At 39.6% G+C, this 24,398-nt stretch overlaps 1 protein-coding gene across 4 annotated transcripts in view; it reads right to left on the reverse strand.

The window, feature by feature from the left end:
• The window catches only part of cntrl (centriolin), a 125,385-nt gene that overhangs the window by 61,722 nt on the left and 39,265 nt on the right, over positions 1-24,398 (reverse strand). For all 4 annotated transcript variants that reach the window (XM_080212526.1, XM_080212527.1, XM_080212524.1 and 1 more), the window contains exons 12-15: positions 9,716-9,869; positions 9,116-9,336; positions 8,441-8,617; positions 2,627-2,761 (exon numbers count right to left, since the gene is read on the reverse strand). In XM_080212526.1, the coding sequence (XP_080068652.1) occupies positions 2,627-2,761; positions 8,441-8,617; positions 9,116-9,336; positions 9,716-9,869 (687 nt within the window). The remainder of the gene's footprint in view (positions 1-2,626; positions 2,762-8,440; positions 8,618-9,115; positions 9,337-9,715; positions 9,870-24,398) is intronic.

Raw genomic sequence — 24,398 nt, forward strand, 5'->3', positions numbered from 1 at the left:
GCAGCTAAAAAAAAATGCTAGTCATGTGCAAAACTCTACTCCCAAGTGGCTAAATTTTAATGGTGCTTCTCAAGGCAATGAGGACAGGTCATTTTCCCCTTTTTGACCTCTTGTGTCAGCACCAAGCAACATCAGGTCTCGGTTGAAAGCAAAATAAATCTTTACTCTGCCCCAACTTCACAGATGGTTAATTGCAAAGAATTTTAAGATGTGGACTGCAAGTAAGAGAGACAGAACTTATCTTATTAAATGGACATAGTTTTTAAACAAAGATCCCACAGATGCAAGGATTAACTCATTAAACTATAAACACACCATCATAAACAGCAACGCTATATTTAAATTTGGTTCCCATGCCAGCAAAAAAGTTCGAAAAATGCAGATCAGCAACAATCCTAGTTTTGTTTTAAAAGAAAAACCAAGTTGGGTCATAACTTCCATGCTGTGACATAAAGTGATGGCCTGCTGGAATTATAACAGTGTAAAGCACATTTACACACTCTGGAAAACTTTGTTCAAACCTCTGCTGGCTGGAACTACTTGGAGCCCGGGCAGCAAAAGAATCTCCAAAGGTCATAGTGTAATAGAATTCCAGCGAACTCAGGGAGGCCAAACCACCCTTTTTAACCCCACAGGCTGCTGGAAAGTAGTTTAAAGTGCCCAGTGACCCTGACAGACCAGGGAGAAGGCAACTATCCAGGTAAGTGCAAATGGAATTTGGGGGGAGGTCGGATCTGCTCACACAGGGGTCGGATGCACCCGCAGATTGGGGGTCCAGGTCCACTCAGGGTGGGAGATGGAACAGACGGCAACTTAAGAGTTGGCCCCACAGACTGGGGAGTTCCGTGCAGCCGGAGAGAGTTGGGAATACCCGTGGGTTGATTAGGTTGGGGATTGATAGGGGGTCCGGAATGTGCAAGGTAACAGGTGGGGCTCAGTCTGGGCATTTAAAATAGTTACATTAAATTCAGACGTAGTTTTATTCCTTCTAACTCTTTGAGTAACTATTGGTGTAAAACTGGCAGAACTATCCAAATTTAGATATTTAAATTGCTTTATCAGATGGTTCCCAGTATAGGGCAATTATCCAGGGAAAGTTAGCACTTCTGGACAACTGCCACGTAAAGTCTTCCCTGGGAGCTTCCGAGAGAGATTTCCTAGCACATCTCTGGAGCACTCCCCAAATCTGACAGCAGGGAGCAAGGAAGTTATGGGCCATTATGTTCCCATTTTAAAAATAACAAGAAAGTCTCCCTGAAAAACTAATGCAGTATTTCAATCAGCTGATGATAAGAACATTACTGATCATTTCTCTGGCAGTATAAACCTCTGGGAAGATCTAGGATCAGGCCCATTTTCATAATCACACAATAAAACAAAAATAGCAAACATTTCTGAACTATACGTTAAAAGTGGATAAATCCTTGGCTGTGTAGATGCTAAGTAATTTAGTTACATTGATCACATTTATTTGCACTGCACGTTATCACCAAATTAGCACATGTAATATAATTTGCTGTTCTTTGATATTGACATGTTTAAAGAATTAGATCAAGTGTGAAGTGTAACAGTAAAGCAGTAACCAAATTATGACCAGTAATTTATAAAGAATGAAATTCTCCAGCTCAGTTCATGAGCTTAATGACCTTACAACAATGCAACATAGTCCACAACATCTTTAACAGCATTTTTGCAAGATATTTACTCAATATTTATTCACGTGACATTTTATCTACATATTAAATATTTATTATGGTAGCCCTTCATAGCGAGGGGGATTGAATATAAAAGTAGGGAGGTCTTGCTGCAGCTGTATAGGGCATTGGTGAGGCCGCAGCTGGAGTACTGTGTGCAGTTTTGGGCGCCGCACCTGCGCAAAGATATTTTGGCCTTGGAGGGAGTGCAGAGGAGGTTTACTGGGCTGATACCGGAGTTGAGCTATGAGGAGAGGCTGAATAAACTGGGCTTGTACTCGTTAGAGTTTAGAAGAATGAGGGGAGATCTCATTGAGACGTATAAGATGATGAATGGGATGGATAGGATAGAGGTGGAGAGACTCTTCCCGCTCAAAAAAGACAGTAGGACTAGGGGGCACAGCCTCAAGATAAAAGGGGGGCGGTTTAGAACGGAGTTGAGGAGGAACTTCTTCACTCAAAGGGTGGTGAATCTCTGGAATTCTCTGCCCGTTGAAGTGGTGGAGGCTGCCTCGCTAAATATTTTTAAGATGCGGGTTGATGGGTTTTTGATAAGAGAGGGGATTAAGGGTTATGGGGAGAGGGCGGGAATGTGGAACTGAGCAGCGACAGATCAGCCATGATCTTATTGAATGGCGGGGCAGGCTCGAAGGGCTAGATGGCCTACTCCTGCTCCTATTTCTTATGTTCTTATGTTCTTAGTGTATTCTATTACAGCACAAGGTTGAGTCCAGGATTAATTTTTAAATTGTAATACCCAAAGGTTTAAGCACATTTCGCACATAAATTTATATTATTCCATATGTAGGAATCAGCTTTGTTTTATTATGAGATTGCTGCTTAATGCTGTATGACATTAAATTAATACATAATTTTATTAGGAAAAAAGTGTCATAATTGTGTATTTTAAGTAACTGTCAAAGTTGACTTACCTTGAGACCTTTTAGTTGTGCGACTAACTTCTTGTTTTCATGCTCCTTTTCAGCCACTAACTGAGCCTGTGCTATGGCATTTTCCAGCGCTTGTCTTTCTTTCTCCAGCTCAGCCTGCAGCGCAGATTGTTCCATCTAGGAAACAATAAGCAGACAACCATTTTCAGAGATTCCTATGAGGATGATACACATATATTCATTTTAAGAAATGTAAAGGCTCAAGAATATTCAAGTCTCACCATCTGCCTGCTAATCAAAAATGCATCTGAGCTCTTGAGAGCAGGTGGATGAAATGGTGAACAGTACTATATGTTACACTTGTAAACTGATCCAATAGAACACGTAATGCTGTTCCTTACAGATCCAGTGTCCACTAAGTATCTGAACCTTAACTTCATTTAAATCATTTAGAACCTTGAATTTTGCTAAAATTCTGGAAGTGTATCAGTGTTTTAAAAGAAGCTACATCATAATATCACAATAACTATCAGGGAATGGAATACCTATCACTGGTGCTGTAACATACTCCACAGACAGGCAAAGAAAAAGTGCAAGGGAACTATTTTTATAAATAAAGTATTACCGAGGGGCTAGAGTGATTAGATCTTGAACAAAATCTGCTCTTTTCCTGAAGTTCAGAGTTACCTTAACTAATTCTAAATTATGCCCACTAATCAGTGGTGTAGTGCTACTTGAGCACCTCTATGACACCTCCTCTCCCTCCAGCCAGCGACAGCCCCACGACATCTCCCCCCCACCCCTCCCCGAATCTGCCACTGCTGCTATGGAGCTGCAATTTTTGGCAGATTGCAGTCCCTAGAGGTCTTTTATGCATGCATTGGCCAGGAAATGGCCAACACATATGTAGTCTTCTATTGTTCCTTCAGCCAAGAAGGGACTTGCATACATGCACAGAAGAAAAAATCCTAAAGAGCCCAATCCCTTGTCATACAACACAAAACTACAGTCCAGGTGATTGGAGAAGGAGCATCATTACAGAGGAGGTGGCCCATTGAGATCACAATAAGGGCAGCAGGAGAAAGGAGCAAAACATAAAGACATTAAAAATGAAGCAAAAAAAAATCAATGGAACAAGAAAAAGATTGTTTTTTAAAGTAGCACTTAAGGATGCAATTGCATCATAAACAGAAAATGCTGGAAAATCTTAGCAGATCTGACAGCATCTGTAGAGAGACAATAAAGCCAATAGTGAGTCTGGATGACCCTTCATCAGAGCTCTCTCCACAGATGCTGTCAGACCTGCTGAGATTTTCCTGAATTTTCTGTTTTTGTTTTAGATTACAGCATCTGCAGCATTTTGCTTTCGTGGATGTAGTTACAAGAAGCATTGCCCAAATAACATGCAGAGTAAATTTTCCAGTCTGCCATGCTTGTTCATGTGTGCTTCCCAGGGCGATATAACAAATGGAGACCAACTGCTTTCTCCTTGGAATTGGCAAGTAGCCTACGTGGGTTACTCTGGTTGTGATCTAGTAGTTGGTTCAGAACAGCATTGATGGAAGTTAGGAACGAGTCAGTTATATAAACTGTGGCTGCAAGAATAGCATGGTGCAAGACCGAGGGAAAAAAGGGAACTTCTACTTGTAGCAGTGAGAAAGGAAGTGTTCTCCTAAAGACACTGCAAACTTAAACAGTGAAATAGCTAAACGACAGGTACTAGGGAGCACGTGCTGTTAATCGTTCTCAACTAAGGCAACACTTAAATTGCGTGTCGTCTCCCTGGGCTGGTAAGAATAAAAATCCAGGATTCCTTTTCCTAATGGCTATCGAGCAACTCTCGTTGGTTCATCAAGGAGGAAAGTATTATGTTTGGTGAAATCTCCATGTAGTTGAATGATTTGCTGCTCCTATCAAGGTTCATACATAAGCATTGGCACACAGATGAGTTATCACACGTTATCCAACATTTGTGGAACCTATACTTTAGATAAGGGTTAACACTTTCAAAACAGTTTGGTAAACACAAAAATTAAAATTCAAAAATAAAAACAAAGTGGAATATGGGGAAAGGTCAGGTGACTAATACGATTGTGATGTATTTTTGCATTGAACAAAATACCCAATTATATTATGCTCCAGTGCTTTCAAATATCATTCTGGCCAAAGATGTTCCCAATTTCAGGGAAGTACAGACCAATGTGAATTTGCTCAAATCTGGGAATAGTTGAACATCTATTCCAACAGTGCCATCAACACTGCATGCATATGTCTCTTCACTCAGAAAACACAACTGTAACAAAAAATAAAAATCTGCAGATGCTGCAAAATGAAACAAAAACAGAAGTGAAGCAACAGCATTCGCAGCCAATTTCGAAGGAAGATGCCTATAGAGACGTAGTGATCTTTGTAGCTTGGTTTTCCCCTTCCGAGAACAATTTAAATCAGCAGCATAGCCAAGGGGATCTCTTGGTGGGCAACAAGCATTGTCAACAAATGCAAATAACAATCATACGTAAGTATTCACACACAGCAAACTGGAGGTTAAAAGCACTTACCTCAAGTTACATATTTAAATCACTAACAATTTTCAGGCAACAAAACGTTGATTTTTTTTTATAAATCCAGATAAAACAAATTTTTAAGAAAACATTGGCCAGAATTCTCAGGTCTCACATACCCCACTACCGCCACCAGTGAGAATGGAGAATTTGCTGCTCAGCCAAAAATCCATCACTGCAGTGGGATTGGAAAATCCCAGCTGTGGCCGAGGTCAGAGAATTTATACTACTGTGTGGAATATTTTGGCCCTTCCCACTGGCAAGATCTTCCAGTCCTGCAAAAGTCAACCCCTGCTGTGGGTTCCCCAGTAGTGGGATGAGCGAGCCATGAAAAACGCTGCAGCTTCAATGGGACTGGAAGATCCTAACAATGACCAGCAGCAAGCTGCCTCTGCTGCAAAGTGGCTGGAAAATTTTGGCTATTGTTTTTAAAACATTAATTATTTTTAGTAATGTAGGAAGTTGACATACCACAAATATAAAATTAGTGTCTCAGCAACAATCAGGGTGTTTAGCAGCAATTACGAAATTAGTACACTGTCAAAAACCAGTTGACTCTGATTTCTTTTAAAGACATTTTGACCATAAGACATAGGGAGCAGAATTAGGCCACTCTGCGCATCGAGTCTGTTCCACCATTCGATCATGACTGAATTTTTTTCTCATCCCATTCTCCTGCCTTTTCCCCATAACCCCTGATCCCCGTATTACTCAAGAACCTATCTATCTCTGTCTTAAAGACACTCAATTACCTGGCCTCCACAGCTTTACCACTCTCTAGTTGAAAAAATTCCTCCACATCTCTGTTTTAAAGGATTGTCCCTTTAGCCTGAGGTTGTGCCCTCTGGTTCTAGTTTTTCCTACTAGTGGAAACATCCTCTCCACTTCCACTCTATCCAGGCTTCGCAGTATCCTGAAAGTTTCAATAAGATCCTCCCTCATCCTTCTAAACTCCAATGAATACAGACCCAGAGTCCTCAACCGTTCCTCATATGACAAGTTCTTCATTCCAGGGATCAATCTTGTGAACCTCCTCTGGACCCTTTCCAAGGCCAGCACATCCTTCCTTAGATATGGGGCCCAAAACTGCTCACAATACTCCAAATAGGATCTGACCAGATATTTCCCTATATTCTGCTGTGTTTTTATTTTAGTCCTTATACACCTAAGGATGAGTGGCCAAATTCCACTCCAACTCCATTTTCAAGTTTTCTAATGACATCACTGTAGTGGGTCAGATCTCAAACAATGATGACACAAAGTACAGAAAAGAGATAGAGAAGCTGGTGAAATGGTGCAACAATAATCTTTCCCTCAACATCAGTAAAACAAAGAAGCTAGTCATCAACTTCAGGAAGTACAGTGGAGGACATGCCCCTGTTTATATCAACGATGATGAAGTGGAAATGGTTGAGAGCTCCAGATTTCTAGGTGTTCTGATCACCAATCTATCCTGGTCCCTCCATGCTGATGCTAGTTAAGAAAGCCCATCAATGTCTCCATTTTCTCAGAAGGCTAAGGAAATTTGGCATATCCACTACAACTCTCACCAAATTTTACAGATGCAGCATAGAAAGCATCCTTTCTGGATGTATCACAGCTTGGTATGGCTCCTGCTCTTACCAAGACCGCAAGAAACTACAAAGGATTGTGAATGTAGCCCAGTCCATCATATAAACCAGCCTCCCATCCATTGACTCTGTCTACATTTCCTGCTGCCTCGGAAAAGCAGCCAGCATAATCAAGGACCCCTCGCACCCCAGACATACTCTCTCTGAATTCCTTCTGTTGGGAAAAGATACAAAAATCTGAAAACACGTACCAATAGTCACAATAATTGCTTCTTCCCTGCTGTCACCAGACTTTTGAATGGTCCTTTCATATATTAAACTGATTTTTCTCTTTCCCTGACCTGTAACTGCAACACTACATTCTGCACCATATCCTTTCCTGCTCCCCTATGTACTCTATGTTTTATCTATATAACGCACAAGAAACAATAACTTTTCACTGTATCCCAATACATGTGACAATAAATCAATTTAACAGGTGCAAGTTTCTCAAGTGTTTTTATACTGAGACTCATAGCACAAATATAGAAGTTCTCATTAATTCCACTGATTGCAGAGGGGTATCTCTACAGCGCATCGTCTGGAGAAGCATAGCATCACTGATGGCAACTTCTGTACTTCTGAACTATTTTGCCTTGTGTGGACTCTCAAAGTTTTCTGCCCATTTCAATGGAGCAATGACAGTAAAACGCTGACAGTTCCATTGTTATTGCCACTGCAAAATCCAGGCCAAAAGACTTGTATTGGAGATCTGCATTTTACAAAATGCTTTTCAATTAGAAATCCACAATGAATGATTTTGGCTATGTTTCTGAAAATTATTTTATCACCATTTACGACCTGTAGTTGCTTTTGAAAGGATAGATGATTAATTAAATTTCTCCATCAACATCACACAAACAGATGGTCTGGTTTCATGATCATATTGTTGTTTGCAAGAATTTGCTGTACACAAAGTCGCTGCTGTCCTTCCTCCCTTGCCATAGTGACTATACTTCAAAAGCATCCAATGGGTGTGATACAAATGCAAGTCTCAATTTTCCTCTAAATTAACTTGAATATGTACAAATAGCAATAATCAATTTTTTTAATGGAATCAAACACAAATTAATGCTGGAATCACTGAAAAAGGATTTTAGCCACTCATAAAATTTTGCTCTAATTAAAGTACTGAATAAAAGTTCAAAAATTATAATTACAATATAGTTGATGGAAAATTTAACAACCAATTAACCTTGAGTACACAAGGCCATTCATTTCCAACTCTTTATGCTGTATAAACATTGGTATGAATAATCAAACTATTTACTGGCTGTGTACTTATTTCATGGGCACAATTTTCCCAGCCTGCTACACTGCTCGAGTAGCGCAGCAGGCCGGGAAATACCGACAGGAAGGTTGAAATAGGAATTGGGAGGCTGGCGATAGGGGGCCAGTGCGTATGTGCCGTGGCCCGCTCAGTACACTGATGCTGGCCCCTCGGGCAGGATTTGGAGTTGCCCCTCACTACCAGCGTGAATTCCCTGGCGGGCTCTGTGAAGCAGAGTACCAGAAATTCAACCGACTATGTTTGCCCAAAAAATCGACAGGACAAGCTGCCATTTTCAAGCCCATTGGGCACTTTTTTGGCAGAAAGTTGGCCCCCATATTTTTCAAGACACGTAAATAAAAATAAATATGATACTTTTGGGACAATAAGAATCAAGCACTCAGATTGTACTTACTTGACTGAGCTTCTGAAGTCGCTGCAGTTCTTCTCTAAGCTGGTTTGCTTCAGTATCTCTTGCTTGCAATTGAGATTCTAATTCAGCTTCATACTCACTGAGGTCACCCTGAGCTTGACGCAGGGACTCATTTAATTCCTGTTGCTCTTGTAAAGAATGTTCCAGGTCAGACATCTCCTGCAATGAGAAGTAAACAAAGACCCTGTAGCTTAATAAAAACTCAATAAGGTGCAGGTTACCAATATTCTTCCAAGTAAATCTATTACTTACTATTTAACCAGAGATGTATCTATATTACACCTGCAGTAAGTGTAATATTTGCAAATTCATCTTTACTTCTATAACATGTTGTCTGTATAATTATAACAGGGAAACATTAATATAAGCAACTTTATTGTTGTTATTTTACGACACTACATTATAAATATTGATGGTCAATTTCTATTCCTATCTGCAGCTGCTGATTTGGTAGGTACATTTCAGATTATGATTAGGTTGTTGAGATTAAGCCTTTTATCATGATCATCAAATAAAATAATTTTGCGTGAAAGCGGAACTGAATTGTAAATTTATATATTTTGTGAAAATTTATCCTTAAATGTTCATTGTGATGACCTCGCTTCTGTAGGAAAATAGTACAGTTCCAAAGAGCTCTGAATGCACTTAAATACATACCTTTCGCAAGTGCTCTGCATCCATGGCAACAATTTCAAGCTGATTCTTCTGTTGCTCCAGCTCAGCCAATCGATGCAACAGTGCCTCCTTTTCCTTCTGCAGCTCTGTGCATTCCTCCCGGGCTTGTTTTGCCTGCCCTTTCACACTTTCCAAATACTCCTGCAACCCGGCAATAATCCCCTCCAGGTCCCGCTTCAGTGCCTCATTAGCTGCTATCTGGCCTATTAAAAATAATTAGGACAAGTTAACCCTTAAAGCACTTGTCACATCACTTGCTATGCATGCTATTTGGGAATTCTGATTAGTTCAGCAGCATTAAATATTACACACAATATAACTCGTTAAATTACAATTCTTTCTTAAGGTATTAATATGCAGATATATTAAAAGGAACAGGTTGTCTCCTTCATGCCAATATTTAGGGTTGGACCTCATTTTGATCTGATGTTTAACTTAAAATAAGGAAAAATAAACGCAGCTCTTTAAGCACTTTGTTCCCTAGAGGTTCTCTTAAGATTTCAACAAAGTACACATTTGCACAATGTTCAGGTTGGTCATGTAGGAGCCTTCCTCAAAACATAAAATATTCTTATTAGCTACCTTCTGTCAGCTGCTCTTCCAGATCCTTGATATCCTCTGTTTCCTTAGCAATTCTAGATAGCATTTCTTCCAGACGCTTCTCTAACTGCTTGTATTGCTTGGACATCATGTCAAGTTGTTGGGTTTTACTGATCATTTGAGCTTTCAAATGTACCTAAGAAAAAAAGTGTTATTTAATCTGAGTTGTTGTAAATAATAAATGCCACAATTTAATTAAGGCATGACTGCATTTTGCATAAATATTTGAATAAAAAGTTATGGATTGTCAACTCTTTGTCCTCTAATTTATTTTAATAATAGATAATATCTATTTAATAACTTCATATCTATGTTTCAATGCGCCATTAATAGAACCAGAAGAACTATACCTCCAACATATTGTCTTGTACAAGAGCAGACAGTATGTCACTCTGAGTAAGCACAAAGAAATGGGAGTATAGCTTCTGGATAGTAGCAAAGTTCCTTTGGACAGTGCGCAGTTCCCTTGGCATTGTCCAACAATCCGAAAGAGAAGTGTGAGATTGGGAAAAATAACAGGTATTAAATAAAAAGAGGAGAAACAGAATTCCAAACTTCCCATGCTTTTAAAGTAGGATAGATTTTCTATTCTGGTTCGAACTTTGCAGTCTTAGCTTTATTGTATAGTCAAGTGCCTATACTAGGCCTCTTTTTAGGATTTCTCTAGGGGATGGATCAGAGCTTGTACATTGGCAGTCCTTAAAGGGCTGATTAAAAGGAATGATGGATAAAGGAAAGCACCACATAAAAATAAGCATCTAGATGCAAATAAAAATAAAAATGTTGGTTTCTTTAGAAAGGCTTATAATATTTTACATTTATATTTCAATTGTTCTAAAGACTGTATGAGTAATTAAAACATCTGGCACAACCCTGTGGCTAGAACAATAAGTTGTGGCACAGTAGTTAGCAATGCTGCCACACAGTGCCAGGGATCCCGGGGGTTCAATTCCAGCTTTGGGTGGCTGTGTGGAGTTTGCATGTTCACCCCGTGTCTGTGTAGATTTCCTCTCACAGTTCAAAGATGTTCAGGTTAGGTTGACTGGTCATGCTATACAATCCCTTAGTCTCCCAAAATGTATAAGTTGGGGGATTACCAGGGTAAATTCTTGGGTTTATGGGGATTGTGTCTGGCTGGGGTGCTCTGTCAGACAGTTAGTGCAGACACAATGGGCTGAATGGCTTCCTTCTGCACTGTAGGGATTTTACAAAATATATGGAGACAAGAAACTGAGTCTGTGGTCAAATAACAGAGCAGCACAACATTCCCAACTCAATGCAGAATAAAGTGATAGCCTTGTTAACTGTGCCTGCTTTTCCTAAGTATCTTACTCTTAGCAGCAATTTAACATGTCAGGAACAACAATACATGAGACAACTTGTGGGTACTGGTGATTTTACCATCATTAACTATCATAAGGTGCATGTGAACAAAGCTCTTCATCTGGCTTGATGCTGACTTAGAGCTGGGCCAGCTGGTTCCATATCTTTATTGCAAGTTAAGTAAATCATGCCTGTAAATATTAATGGACGATGATTGTAGACGGGTGAAGTCTGCCTCTAATGCAACCCCTCTGCCTGGCATCCTTCCATTGCTGAATCTTCTCCTAAAAAGTTATAGTAAGTTAGAGGAGGGAATTCTGATTAGGAAAGTCACTGGTCAATATCAGTGACATTAGGTAAAAAGAATAATACAGTAAAAGAATACCATAACACTTGGTACAAAGTTTACTGGAGGTAGGAGAAAAAACAAAAATTAAGCAAAACTGTTTGAGAAGTAGCTTCAAAATGCTGCTCAAATCTTACTGTGGGAGTTCCAAACACATTCCACTAAAATGGTGGCACGATGGCATAATGGTCAGCACTGCAACCTCAGCGCCAGGGACCTAGCTTGGATTTCAGCCTTGGGTGAGTGTGGAGTTTGTAAGTTCTCCCCGTGTCTATGTGCATTTTCTCTGGGTGCTCCAGTTTCCTCACACAGTCCAAAGATGTGCAGGTTAGATGGATTAATTATGGTGAATGTCCAGGGTTATGGGAATAGGGTGGGGAGGAAAAGAGAGCCTGGTAAGTTATTCTGCCAGAGTTGGTGAAAACTTGATGAGCCAAATGGCCTCTTTCTATACTGTAGAGATTCTATGAAAAGCATAATCTAGGACTGCGGCCAATTTTATACAGGTAAATAAATAAGTGAGCATAATAGGAAATTCAACAGAGAATGATAGCCTGCAGCACAATTTTAATAGATTTAACTGCGGAAAGGTGGGCACTTATGGCATTATAAGTGAGCAAATTGGTGATAATCTGATATATAATAGATTTCCACTCTTCTTCCCATCAACCTGATTTAGTTTATGCTAACTAGTCTTTTGTAACCATGGGGAAAGTTAACCCAATGACAGTCAAATTAGTTACTCCTGTTTCCAAACAAGGAAATTCTCTATCAAAACGTATACAGTCTTATGTCTTGAGGTACAATGGTGGTCTTATTGCAGGGTTGATAGATCGTCCGTAAGGCACAACTGCTGCTATATAAGATTTATATGAATTGACAGCATTCCAGAGTTAAGTACCATTTTAAAAGAATTAAAATTTACAAGAATTGTTTTTATGAGCCTTATCTTAGTGGGTAATATGCACTAATGCAAAAAAGAAATTACTACTGAAACTAATGATACACAATTTTATCAATTCACAAATGGTTGCCTCGTGTTACAATTATAGGAATCATTGCACTTTTTTGTGTGCATTTTCAGAGCACCACATTGCTTGAAAATGGCATGTAATCATTTCACCATCTCATGAAATATTAGAAGAATTTTATTGAAATATTCAAGGCATGAACTTAATTCAAAATTGAAACTTCTCTCAGGTAAAATGCTTACCATTCATATCAACAAAAATATATTCTGTAGCATTATGTCTCAGCTGCTTCCAGTGGCTGGACACACGAACCAATTATACACAATTTAAACAGTTTGGCTATAGTTCCATACAATGATCACTCACCTGTCCACAATTGAAAAGTGAAAAGAGCCCACCAACTGCATTTTTACTACTACCACCAGACTTAAGCTACAGATATCACCAACAGTATCACCACTCCCAGGTACTGCCGAACAGAAAATGCTATTTCGGTCATTTCATATTTACAACAATTCAAAAGAACATGGTTAATAAGTAATTAGGTTAGAATGACCCGAATGAATAAATTAGTATTTACAAATGTATGAGAAGAATGAGAACATTAATCTACTGCTCATGTATGCAACTAACTAGATGACAAACCAACCTTAAAACCATCTTTACTGTATAAAGTGGCAATTAACAGAACATTCTCGTCAGTGACTAAAAAGGGAAGATAGATAGATATTGCATTTTAATGATCTATGGGCATACATTTAGGTATGTTGTAAATTAAATCGATAATAAAATAATTATGAAGATGCTGTAATGATAATTTGGAACCCGATTCATAAATTTCTCGCTCAGAACTACATTTATCCTAAACAGCTGTGCTGCTTTCTTTTTTATTTCCAAGCTACTTCTAGAATGGCACAGCAATAAAAATAAAACTCAAATCATTTTAAGACAGCACATACTTATTTTAGACTGTGTGCATACAGTCACATGCTCAGCCTTACTGTGCTGTGACAAAGTTCTAGTACGTTTATCTGAAGAGTTTATAGGGTTCAGATTCCAAATTCATAGAATCATGACAATTGCACATTTATAGAAGCCTATATTTTTCTCTTTTCACAGTTAGTAATAAGCCTTATTTGATAAGAATGTTTGAATTAAATTCTGCATGACTGTGTCTAGTGATTCAGAAGTCACCATTCAGTTTGAATCCATCATTAATAAGTGCAAATTAACTTTTTGGACTTATCTATAACAACACTGCTTTCAACCTTCATAAACAGTTGGCACATTTCTAGCAAGCTTTTAAAATAATTTGTCTTTCTTGACAGAGAGGGGGTAAAATGTAATTTAAAAGAAATGTAAAGTTGGGCACTGAGGACATAAGCACATCCTCTCATTAACCTGTATGCTATGAGAAAACCTGATCCAACCTGACTGCTGAATCCGTATGGCACAATCTACCTCCCTATCAGTCCAGATGCAGTCTGATTCCTGCTGATACCATGGACATGTCAACTATTGTTGGCCTAAACAAAACCAGACAAGTCATCATCAGCCTGGACTCAATCTGACTTTTGCCATGAACCCAGACTAAATCATAATGTTGCCCTCAGTCCAGACCTGACCAAAATCCCACTGCCTACTCAGGTCCCTGCATAATCCCATTCTCAGCCAAGACCTAAGGGGTTCGATTCCCGGTTTGGGTCACTGTCTCTGTGGAGTTTGCACGTTCTCTCCACGTCTGCATGGGTTTCCTCCATGTGGTCTGGTTTCCTCCCACAGTCTGAAAGATGTACAGTAACCCGAAAAGGTGCCAGAGCATGGTGACTAAGGGAATTTCACAGTAACTTCATTGCAATGTTAATGTAAGCCTTACTTGTGACTAATAAATAAACCTTTTTAGGAGCAGAATTAGTCAACTTGGCCCATCGAGTCTGCTCTGCCATTCAATCATGGCTGATGCTTCTCTCATCCCCATTCTCCTGCCTTTTCCCCATAACCCCTGATCCCCTTATTAATCAAGAACCTATGTATCCCTGTCTTAAAGACACTCAATGACCTGGCCTCCACAGTCTTCTGCAGCAAAGAGTTCCACAGATTCACCACTCTCTGGCTGAAGAAAATCCTCCTCATCTCTGTTTTAGAGAATCAACCCTTTGAAGTAAATGGCAGAGCCCTTAAGAATATTGATAGGCAGAGGGATCTGGGTGTACAGATACACAGGTCATTGAAAGTAGCAACGCAGGTGGAGAAGGTAGTCAAGAAGCACATGGCATGCTTGCCTTCTTCGGCCGGGGATAGAGTTTAAAAACTGGCAAGTCATGTTGCAGCTTTTTAGAACCTTAGTTAGGCTGCACTTGGAATATAGTGCTCAATTCTGGTTGCCACCCTATCAAAAAGATATGGAGGTTTTGGAGGGAGCACATAAAAGATTTTCCAGGATGTTGCCTGGTACGGAGGGCATTAGTTATGAAGAGAGGTTGGAGAAACTTGGTTTGTTCTTACTGGAACAACGGAGGCTGAGGGGTGACCTGATAGAAGTCTACAAGGTTATGAGGGGCACAGACAGAATGGATAGTCAGAAGCTTTTTCCCAGGGTAGAAGAGTCAATTACTGGGGAGCATAGGTTTAAGGTGCAAGGGGCAAGTTTCAAGAAGATGTACGAGGCAAATTTTTGTTTTACACAGGTGGTGGGTGCCTGGAACACACTGCTGAGGGAGGTAGTGGAAGCGGATACAATAGTGACTTTTAAGAGGCGCCTTGATAAATACATGAATAGGATGGAAATAGAGGGATATAGTCCCGGAAGGGTCGAGGGTTTTAGTTCAGCCGGGCAGCATGGTTGACATGGGATTGGAGGGCCAAAGGGCCTGTTCCTGTGCTGTAATTTTCTTTGTTCTTTGATGGTAACCCCTTTGGTTAGCCTGGGCACAACTCAACCTCTGACGTCAGCTGAGATCGGAACTCATCCAACCACTGCTGCAATAAACTACAAAAGTTAAACCTGAAAGGTTCATCAAAGTCAACCCAATTGTGACATTTTGCTCCACGTTTAATATCTTCTTTTCTGCTACTGGATATGATAACTTTGTTTCTAGCGAAACTGCTATCATTTTGATTTGCTAAGTGGTGGCTGTGTTCTTCCTCCATATTTATTTTTTGTCCTTTGCTATTGATCTTTTTGGAGGTTCCTGATTGCCTACAAGCAGTGTTGCTATATTCTTAAAATATTAAGAGGACGTTAAATCAGGTTTCCCTTTAATACCAAAGTTTTAGAACTCAATTTTAAAAATGATTGTACCGGAATATTCAAGCCTGTGTGGATTATAATAGAAAGTAAAATTTTTTTTTAAGATTTTCATCAGTTTATTCAAAAAAATTCGAGATTATTCTTTGGTTCTGTATAACATTTAAATCCACAGTTTTCCAGCAATGGAGAGCACAAAAATACTTTTGCATCCAAAATACAACCAATATACAACATAATAATGCAATTTGTAAGGTATACGAAGCAATTAATACTTAAAAAGGTTGAAAGTGTTAAACTACTGGAACTCATATTGCCTTATGTTATCAATAACAATCAAATACAACACCTATAGTAACACACTATACCTTAATCTGTATTTTCTGTTCCTTTTGCCATAAATAATCCAGAAACACAAAAACACGTAAATTACATAAGATGTAAACTCTACACTAAACACAATGCAGCCTGTGTCCACATAAAGAAATCAAATATGCAGCTGGCAAACAGGAAGATGCCTGCACCATAAACATATCGATATTGTATATTGCAAAACAATTCTTTAAGTTCTGCTTCTGATAAATTTAAAAGTTTCAAATGGTATACAAAAGCAAGTTCCTCCACTCCACCTAAACGAGCTACAAGTCAAATGTCTTAGCCAGCTCCCTTTCCTTCAAACTTCCTGTTCTCATTATTCACACTGGTTTTGCTGACCTAGAGCCCATCAAAGTTGAAGAAACTTCTCAAAACTTTAGTCAAAGCTTTTCACTCACTTGTTTCGAAAATTTACTGCATAAGCATGATAGAAATCAGCCTGTTCGTTTTCCGGAGAATTGCAGTTAAGCCACATGCTTCAAATCACAACACAGGAAGTGCTTTGTGCAGCCAATCCGAAGCAGCTGATCTAACTGCTTCTCTAATCTCCCTGAAGGCAGCGCTCCTGCAGCTTTCACTTATAGCTAACTGCCAGCTACAAAAGCATATAAACCAACCAAGAATGCAACACATATAAAAGGTCAATTCTAAAGATTTGTTAATTTTCACTTTTAACAAGATGCAGTATAAATCATCAATGTACTACTTAATAACCAAATGATATAATCAATTAATGCATCTAGCAGTAATCCTCCTTTTTGGCATGATTTCAAAAGATTTTTTTCTTTAATCAGCTACCCAAGCTGAACAGGCCTCAAACCTGAATTGTAAGCATTAACATAACTATTGACATCAACTCAGCCACTTTTCTGAATTAAAGAAACTTGTTTATTTTCAAACAGTTTTGCTATTGCAACATATCTACACATTAGATTGGCTAAACTTGAAAGTAACACTGAAAAACAGACTGGGTTCACAAAGAAAACCTTGAGATAGCCCACAGTTGTCCACACTATTTAGCTGCATCATACCTTCCGAATTCTAAGAATGTGGAACACAAGCCGCACTTTGATTAGGACAAAGAAAGTCCCAAAACCATTTCTTACATTCGATCTACACTGCGAGCATTTAACTCTTTCACTGACCAGTTGTGATAACCCAGGTCTTAGCAAAGCACATCAGTCTTTAAGTGCAGTTTAAAAATTTCTAAAATTACATCTTTTTAAGATCACAACAGATGAGACACGCAACACAGCACAATCAGCATAATTACTAAAAAAAAAAATCAGCAGACTTGTTCACCACTAATCATAATTGCTCTCCCCCATGAATTTACCATAATCAGTATATGTTTTTTCTTTATTCTTCATACGTTAGATCAACAATCAGGGGCATCTGGCGTTTCTTATTAAATTGCCAGAAACTTCAACTTAAAATCAAGATGTCGTGATACTTTCCACTAACTACAGGCAGTACAATTTTGTGGTATTGATTCTATTAATGGGTGAAACAACACTGCTTGTGGGATGTGCAGATATTGTGTATAGAAGTATCACTGAATCTAATCTTGAATCTTTATAAAGGAACAATATGAATTTTCAAAGCGGGAATAATGTCAGCTTCAGCACCTGACACTGATGAAAATTTAAACGAACATTCCACAGTAAAAGGAAGGCATTGTCATCAAAACTACCATCCGATTTTGGTGTGATCACTTGCAAACATTTCACAATTCAGTCAAACTAATTATTCAAGGCATGCAATCCTTTTTCACACCCTGGCAATTAACACTGGATAAATGTGTCATTGTTTCTCAACAATTAATTCTTCAGAAAGGATATCATCACATATTAACTTGGATGTTTTGGCCAAAATACCCATTACTAAATTACAAACAGGCTCAAATGCAAAGTAAAACTGTCTTCCAAAAAATTAACATACAAATTATGGAAAGTTAAAGAATATCAAGTAGATTACATGACATGCTAGGCTTGTAAATGCTGACAAATGGCTTCAGAAAAATGGTTAACAGTTAGAAAATTGCTGCAAGCAAAAAAATGAGTGAAAAGTAGTATTATTCTCTTGCTTCTACTCTCATTAACTTTTTTATGAAATAAAATTGAGGAAACGCGCACTGGAGGAGGCCATTTGGCCCAATGTTCCTACTCTGGCCCTTTGAAAAGAACAGTTACACATCGTCCCACATTCCTGTTTTTTGCCCATAACTCCACAAGTTTCTCATCCTCAAGTATCTATCCTTTACAAAACTATTTATGAAATCAGTTTCCACCATGGCCTTAGGCAGAGCATTCCAAATCCTGATTAATTTTACATTAGATGTATTATGCAAATCTGAATTATGTTGAAAGTGTAGTGAAGCACAGGCCTTCACTTGTACTGCAGATGATGGGAGGAATGGATAAGAACACAAAAACTCTGGTAAAAATGTGCTTTGAGTAAAACCTTAATTCTGACCTTTTATTTGCTGTATGTTGCAGCATTTTGTATTCTATAATGAACAGGACATTGACTATTCGTAGATTTTTCACAAAGAAATATCCAATAGCAAAGAAGTAAATTGAAAGCAGTCTAATTAATTAGAACGGAGGTCTGGACAAATCTGCGCAGCACAGTGGTACAGTGTTGGCACTGCTGTCTCACAGCACCAGGGACCAAGTTCAATTCTGACCTTTTGTGCACAGGAAGAATGTGCAGAGGATGCACATTCTTCCTGTCTCTGTGTGGGTTTTCTCAGGGTCTCTGGTTTCCTCCCACAGTCCAAAGGAAATGCTGGTTAGGTGCATTGGACATGCTAAATTCTCCCTCAGTGTACCCCAACGGACACTGGAAGGTGGCGACTAGGGGATTTTCACAGTAACTTCATTGTTAATGTGTGCCTATTGTGACATTAATAAATAAGCTTTAAACTTTTTAAAACAAATTTAGAATTGTCAATATGCATTCCAAATAATGGCTCATTATGAGACATTACAATGAGGATCTAGGGCATACTCCCTCAGAAAAATTTCAATCTTTTACGCAAACGTTTACCACAGCTAATTTTGAACATTTTAATACAGTGCAATTGGCAGATTCTCTCTCCAAAAGATATCCCAGCAGTCACCCTATCCTTTCACAGAGCCACTCCAACTTCACTTTGTTCAGGGCACTGTATCCCCTCCAACCGTCCCTCATTTCATATACACCCTCCACCCTTTGGTATTCTCACACGCTCTCTATTGTAGTGCAAGTCCACAAATGCACTCTTCCTCGCCAATAAACTTCATTCACAAGCACACTTCCCCATCCACTCTACTCCCCCAGTTCAATAAGACACTTTTTAAGTCACACCAGATCATATTAACATTAATTTGACTTCCCTTTTAGTTCATGTTATCACTCTCCAACTCTGTATCCAGCTCACACTGGCACACAGTTATTTCTCACCTTTTCAGAGCTGTACTTGGGCTCTCTACTCCTCTCATCTCTATTTTCTTAGGTTCTCCACTCTTCTTCCCTCTCCCCGTCCAATGCCACGCTTTGGCTTTGCTCTACGCTCAGCAGCTTTGAGCTTTCCTCTTTACTGCTCAAGACTCCTGTCTCCTTTTGTTACTACAGCTTTAATTTTGAATACCAGTGCATGCTGTGATGAGGTCTCCTGATCTCACAATAGTTCCCACAGCAGTGCCTTAAAAACTACTCTTTGTGTAAAAACATAGATGGTTGAAATGCATGCAAGTAATCATGTAAATATAAGAAAAAGGACAGAAAAATTCTGATATGCTCTTTTAAAATAATTCTAATATACCCTGTTCTAAACCCAAAAGCAAATAGAATGTTTAATTATACTGTTAGTTTATTTGGGTATAAGTTAATATCATATTAAAACACAGAACCATGGTCACACCTTAAGAACTGTGTTCCATTTTATTAATCAATACACAAGAAAAATAGTCAAGCTATGTAATTGATTATGAGATCAGACACAAGGTTGATTCCCAGCGTCAAATAACTGAGTTACAGAATCATTAAAAAAAGTGAAGCAATGGAGGTCATTCGACCCATTGAGTCTTTACTAGCACTTTTGAAGAGCAATCCGGTTGCTCCCACTGCCCCACTTGTTTCCCATATTTCTGCAAGTTCTTTCCCTCCAAATATTTATCCAATTCCCTTTTAAAGTTTACTCTTGAACCAGGTAATGCATTCAAAATCCTAACCACTAGTTGCATGTCACCTCTGGTCTTTTGCCTATCACCTTAAATCTGTGTCCTCTGGTTACCAACCCTTCAGCCATTTGAAACTGTTTCTTTACCTAAACTCTTCATATTTGAAGAATTTTGTCAAATCTCCTCCTGGTCTTCCCTGCTTTAAAGAATTACCCCAATCTCCAGTTTATGCAATCCTTCATCCCTGCAACCTTTTGAGTAAATTTCTTCTGTACGCTCTTCCCCTTAATCAATGAGATTAAAGGCTAGAGAAACAAACAGAGGAAGAATTAACAGGAAGGCGAGTTAAATGTCAAATCAGGTACAGACAGGTTCGTAGGGGAAAGAATGAATGGATTGAAAGGGAGAAAAGAAAGACAAGGAAAAAGGTTAGAAAAAGAATGTAAAAAATGGATATCCTTAAAATCTCCACACTTATAATTGCTCATTTTCTGGGTAAAGGAGATTGATTAGAAATCATTAACAATTATCATATTAAAAGGTATATACATGATTAATTTACTAGGTATTATTTTCTGTGACTAATTAATGTGTAATGAATAAGTGTAACATAAAAATCAAGGGGAGTTTAAGAGCAAGATGCTGTTTTGGTGAAGCCAACGGGCAGAGCAGGACAAAATACCCAGCAACTGGTTGTACTTTACTATTCACAGCATATCTCTTTCATAAGAACATAAGAACATAAGAAATAGGAGCAGGAGTAGGCCATCCAGCCCTTCGAGCCTGCCCCGCCATTCAATAAGATCATGGCTGATCTGTCGCTGCTCAGTTCCACTTTCCCGCTCTCTCCCCATAACCCTTAATCCCCTCTCCTATCAAAAACCCATCAACCCGCGTCTTAAAAATATTTAGCGAGGCAGCCTCCACCACTTCAACGGGCAGAGAATTCCAGAGATTCACCACCCTTTGAGTGAAGAAGTTCCTCCTCAACTCCGTTCTAAACCGCCCCCCTTTTATCTTGAGGCTGTGCCCCCTAGTCCTACTGTCTTTTTTGAGCGGGAAGAGTCTTTCCACCTCTATCCTATCCATCCCATTCATCATCTTATACGTCTCAATGAGATCTCCTCTCATTCTTCTAAACTCTAACGAGTACAAGCCCAGTTTATTCAGCCTCTCCTCATAGCTCAACCCCCTCAACTCCGGTATCAGCCTAGTAAACCTCCTCTGCACTCCCTCCAAGGCCAAAATATCTTTGCGCAGGTGCGGCGCCCAAAAATGCACACAGTACTCCAGTTGCGGCCTCACCAATGCCCTATACAGCTGCAGCAAGACCTCCCTACTTTTATATTCAATCCCCCTCGCTATGAAGGCCAGCATCCCATTCGCCTTCCTGACCACCTGCTGCACCTGCAAGCTGGGTTTTTGCGACTCATGCACAAGGACCCCGAGGTCCCTCTGCACCGTCGCCTGCTGCAGTTTTTCGCCTCGTAAGTAATAGTCCTTCCTACCATTTTTCCTACCAAAGTGGACCACCTCACACTTGCCAACATTAAATTCCATTTGCCATTTCCTGGCCCATTCGCCCAGCCTATCTAGATCCTTCTGCAGACTCTCCACACCCTCCGCACAATTTGCCGTTCCCCCAATCTTGGTGTCATCAGCAAATTTCGACACTCTACACTCGGTTCCCTCCTCCAGATCATCTATATAAATGGTAAAAAGCTGAGGCCCCAGCACCGACCCCTGGGGCACTCCACTAGTCACCATCCGCCAATCCGAATAGCATTACATTACATTACATTTCCATTACAGGTTGCTACAGATTAGCACATTAATTACAATATGTGCTGTTCAGATATATTTCAGAAAAATCTGCCTCATTAAGTACTGTATTTACACAAGAACACTCACAAATAGAAACTTTTCTAAAAAAACATTAAAATATCGCTTTAGAGATTACAACTAAAGTAGACAGAACACTTCATAATTACCTAATGTATTCATAAGAGTAGGACAAACAATCTTTGAACACATTCTGTCACTTAGAAAATACTTCCAAGCTACTGTTATTTATGCTCTGTGGAAAGGTTATGTCCATTTAACTTCACAGAATCAGAACAGCAGGTCAGCAAGTCAAAAGAGTGACAGGAAGGTAGAAGTTAGGATCAGTAAATCTGAAAGGATGATAGGCAGGGGCAAGTTAGTGAACACAGTGGGACTGATGGGCTGAAGTGTGTTTATTTCAAGGAATATTATGGATAAGGCAGAATTGTTTCAAGCCTGGATCAGCGCATTGTTGTAGCCATTACAGAGACTTGGTTGAGGAGATAGACAGGGCTGGCTGCTCAACATTCTGGGGTATCAACATTTTAGACGGCATAGAGAGGGAGGTAAAAGAGGTAGAGGAGTTGCATTGCTAAGCAAGGAGAATGTCACTTCTGCACTCAAAAGGACAAACTGTAGCACTCATCCACTGAGTCACGTGGGTAGCAATCACTCGGCTGGAATTATGGAAGATGCAATAATAACAGGATTGTCATAGTGGACGACTTTAACTTCGTCAATATTGACTGGGACTTCTTAAAGCAAGAGACTTAGACAGGGCAGAATTTAGGTTAGGTGCACCCAAGAGGGTATGTGGATGGTCCAACTAGAGGAAGGACCATAGTAGACCGTGTATTGGCAAATGGCCTGGCCAGGTGACTGACCTTTTAGTGGAAGAGCATTTTGGAAACAGTGATCACAACTTCTTAAATTTTAACATAGTTATGAATAAGGAAGGTACTAAATTGGGGGAGGGCAAATTACAACAGTATTAGGCAGGAAGTAGGGAGAGTTAATTGGGAGCAGTAGATGTCAGGCAAGTCCACATTTGACATATGAAGTTGTTTAAAGACCTATTGATCAGAGTTATGGATGGGCATGTTCCAGTAAGGAGGAAGAACAAAGATGGTAAGGTAAGGGACCCTTGAATGGCGAGGGAGATTGTGAATTTAGTCAAAAGGGAAAAAGAAGCATATGTAAGGTGTAGGGAGCTAAAATCAGACAGGGCCCAGGAGGAACATAAAGAAAGCAGGAAGAACTCAAGCAGGGAATTAGGGGAGCAAGGAGCGGCCTTGAAATGAGCTTGGCAAGTAGGGTTAAAGAGAATCCCAAGGCATTTTATACATACATTAAAAACAAGAGGATAACTAGGTAGAGGGTAGGACCACTCAAGAATAAAGAAGGGAACTTGTGCTTGAAGGCAGAGGATCTGGGCGAGATCCTAAATGCATTCTTTGTGTCAACCCTCACCAAAAGGACATAGAGGATAGTGAGATTAATGTGGTGTATGCAAATATGCTATGACATTTTAAGATCAAGAAAGAAGTGGTGTTGGTCTCTTGAAGAGCATTAAGGTGGCTAAGTCTATAGGGGCTAATGGGATCTACCCCAGGTTATAGAGAGGGCCAAGAGAGGAGGTTGCTGGGGCCCTGACAAAGATCTTTGTCGCTTCGTTAAACATTGGAGAGGTCCCAGAGGACTGACGAGTAGCTAACGTTGTTCCTCTGTTCAAGAAAGGAAAAAGGGATAACCTAGGAAGTTATAGGCCATTAAGTCTCAGATCGATGATCAGGAAGCTATTGGAGAGGATTCTTAGGGATAGGATTTACGTGTATTTGGAAAAGCATGGCCTAATTGGGGAAGACAGTATGGCTTTGTGCGGAGCAGGTCATATCTTACTAATTTAATTGATTTTTCAAGGAAGTGACGAAGGTGATTGATGAGGTTAGAGTAGTGGATGTAGTCCAAATAGATTTGAGAAAGGCTTTCGACAAGGTCCCTCATGGTTGGCTCATTCAAAAGATTAAGATACACGGGGTCCACTGTGACCTGGCTTGCCCGAAGAACAGTAAAAAGTCTGACAACACCAGGTTTTAGTCCAACCTATTTATTTGATAATATACTCACAAGCTTTCGGGGTTAGCCCCTTCGTCAGGTGAATGGAGAGTTCTGGCCTCAGACAGAGCATATAAAGCACAGGCAGTTTAGAGATTACTGATTAGAATCCTTACAGGATTCGCATTCTAATCAGTAATCTCTAAACTGCCTGTGCTTTATATGCTCTGTCTGAGGCCAGAACTCTCCATTCACCTGACGAAGGGGCTAACCCCGAAAGCTTGTGAGTATATTATCAAATAAATAGGTTGGACTAAAACCTGGTGTTGTCAGACTTTTTACTGTGTTTACGCCAGTC

The sequence above is a fragment of the Carcharhinus amblyrhynchos genome, chromosome 25 (genome assembly GCF_965287045.1).
Source record: "Carcharhinus amblyrhynchos chromosome 25, sCarAmb.v2.hapA, whole genome shotgun sequence".
Lineage (NCBI taxonomy): Eukaryota > Metazoa > Chordata > Chondrichthyes > Carcharhiniformes > Carcharhinidae > Carcharhinus > Carcharhinus amblyrhynchos.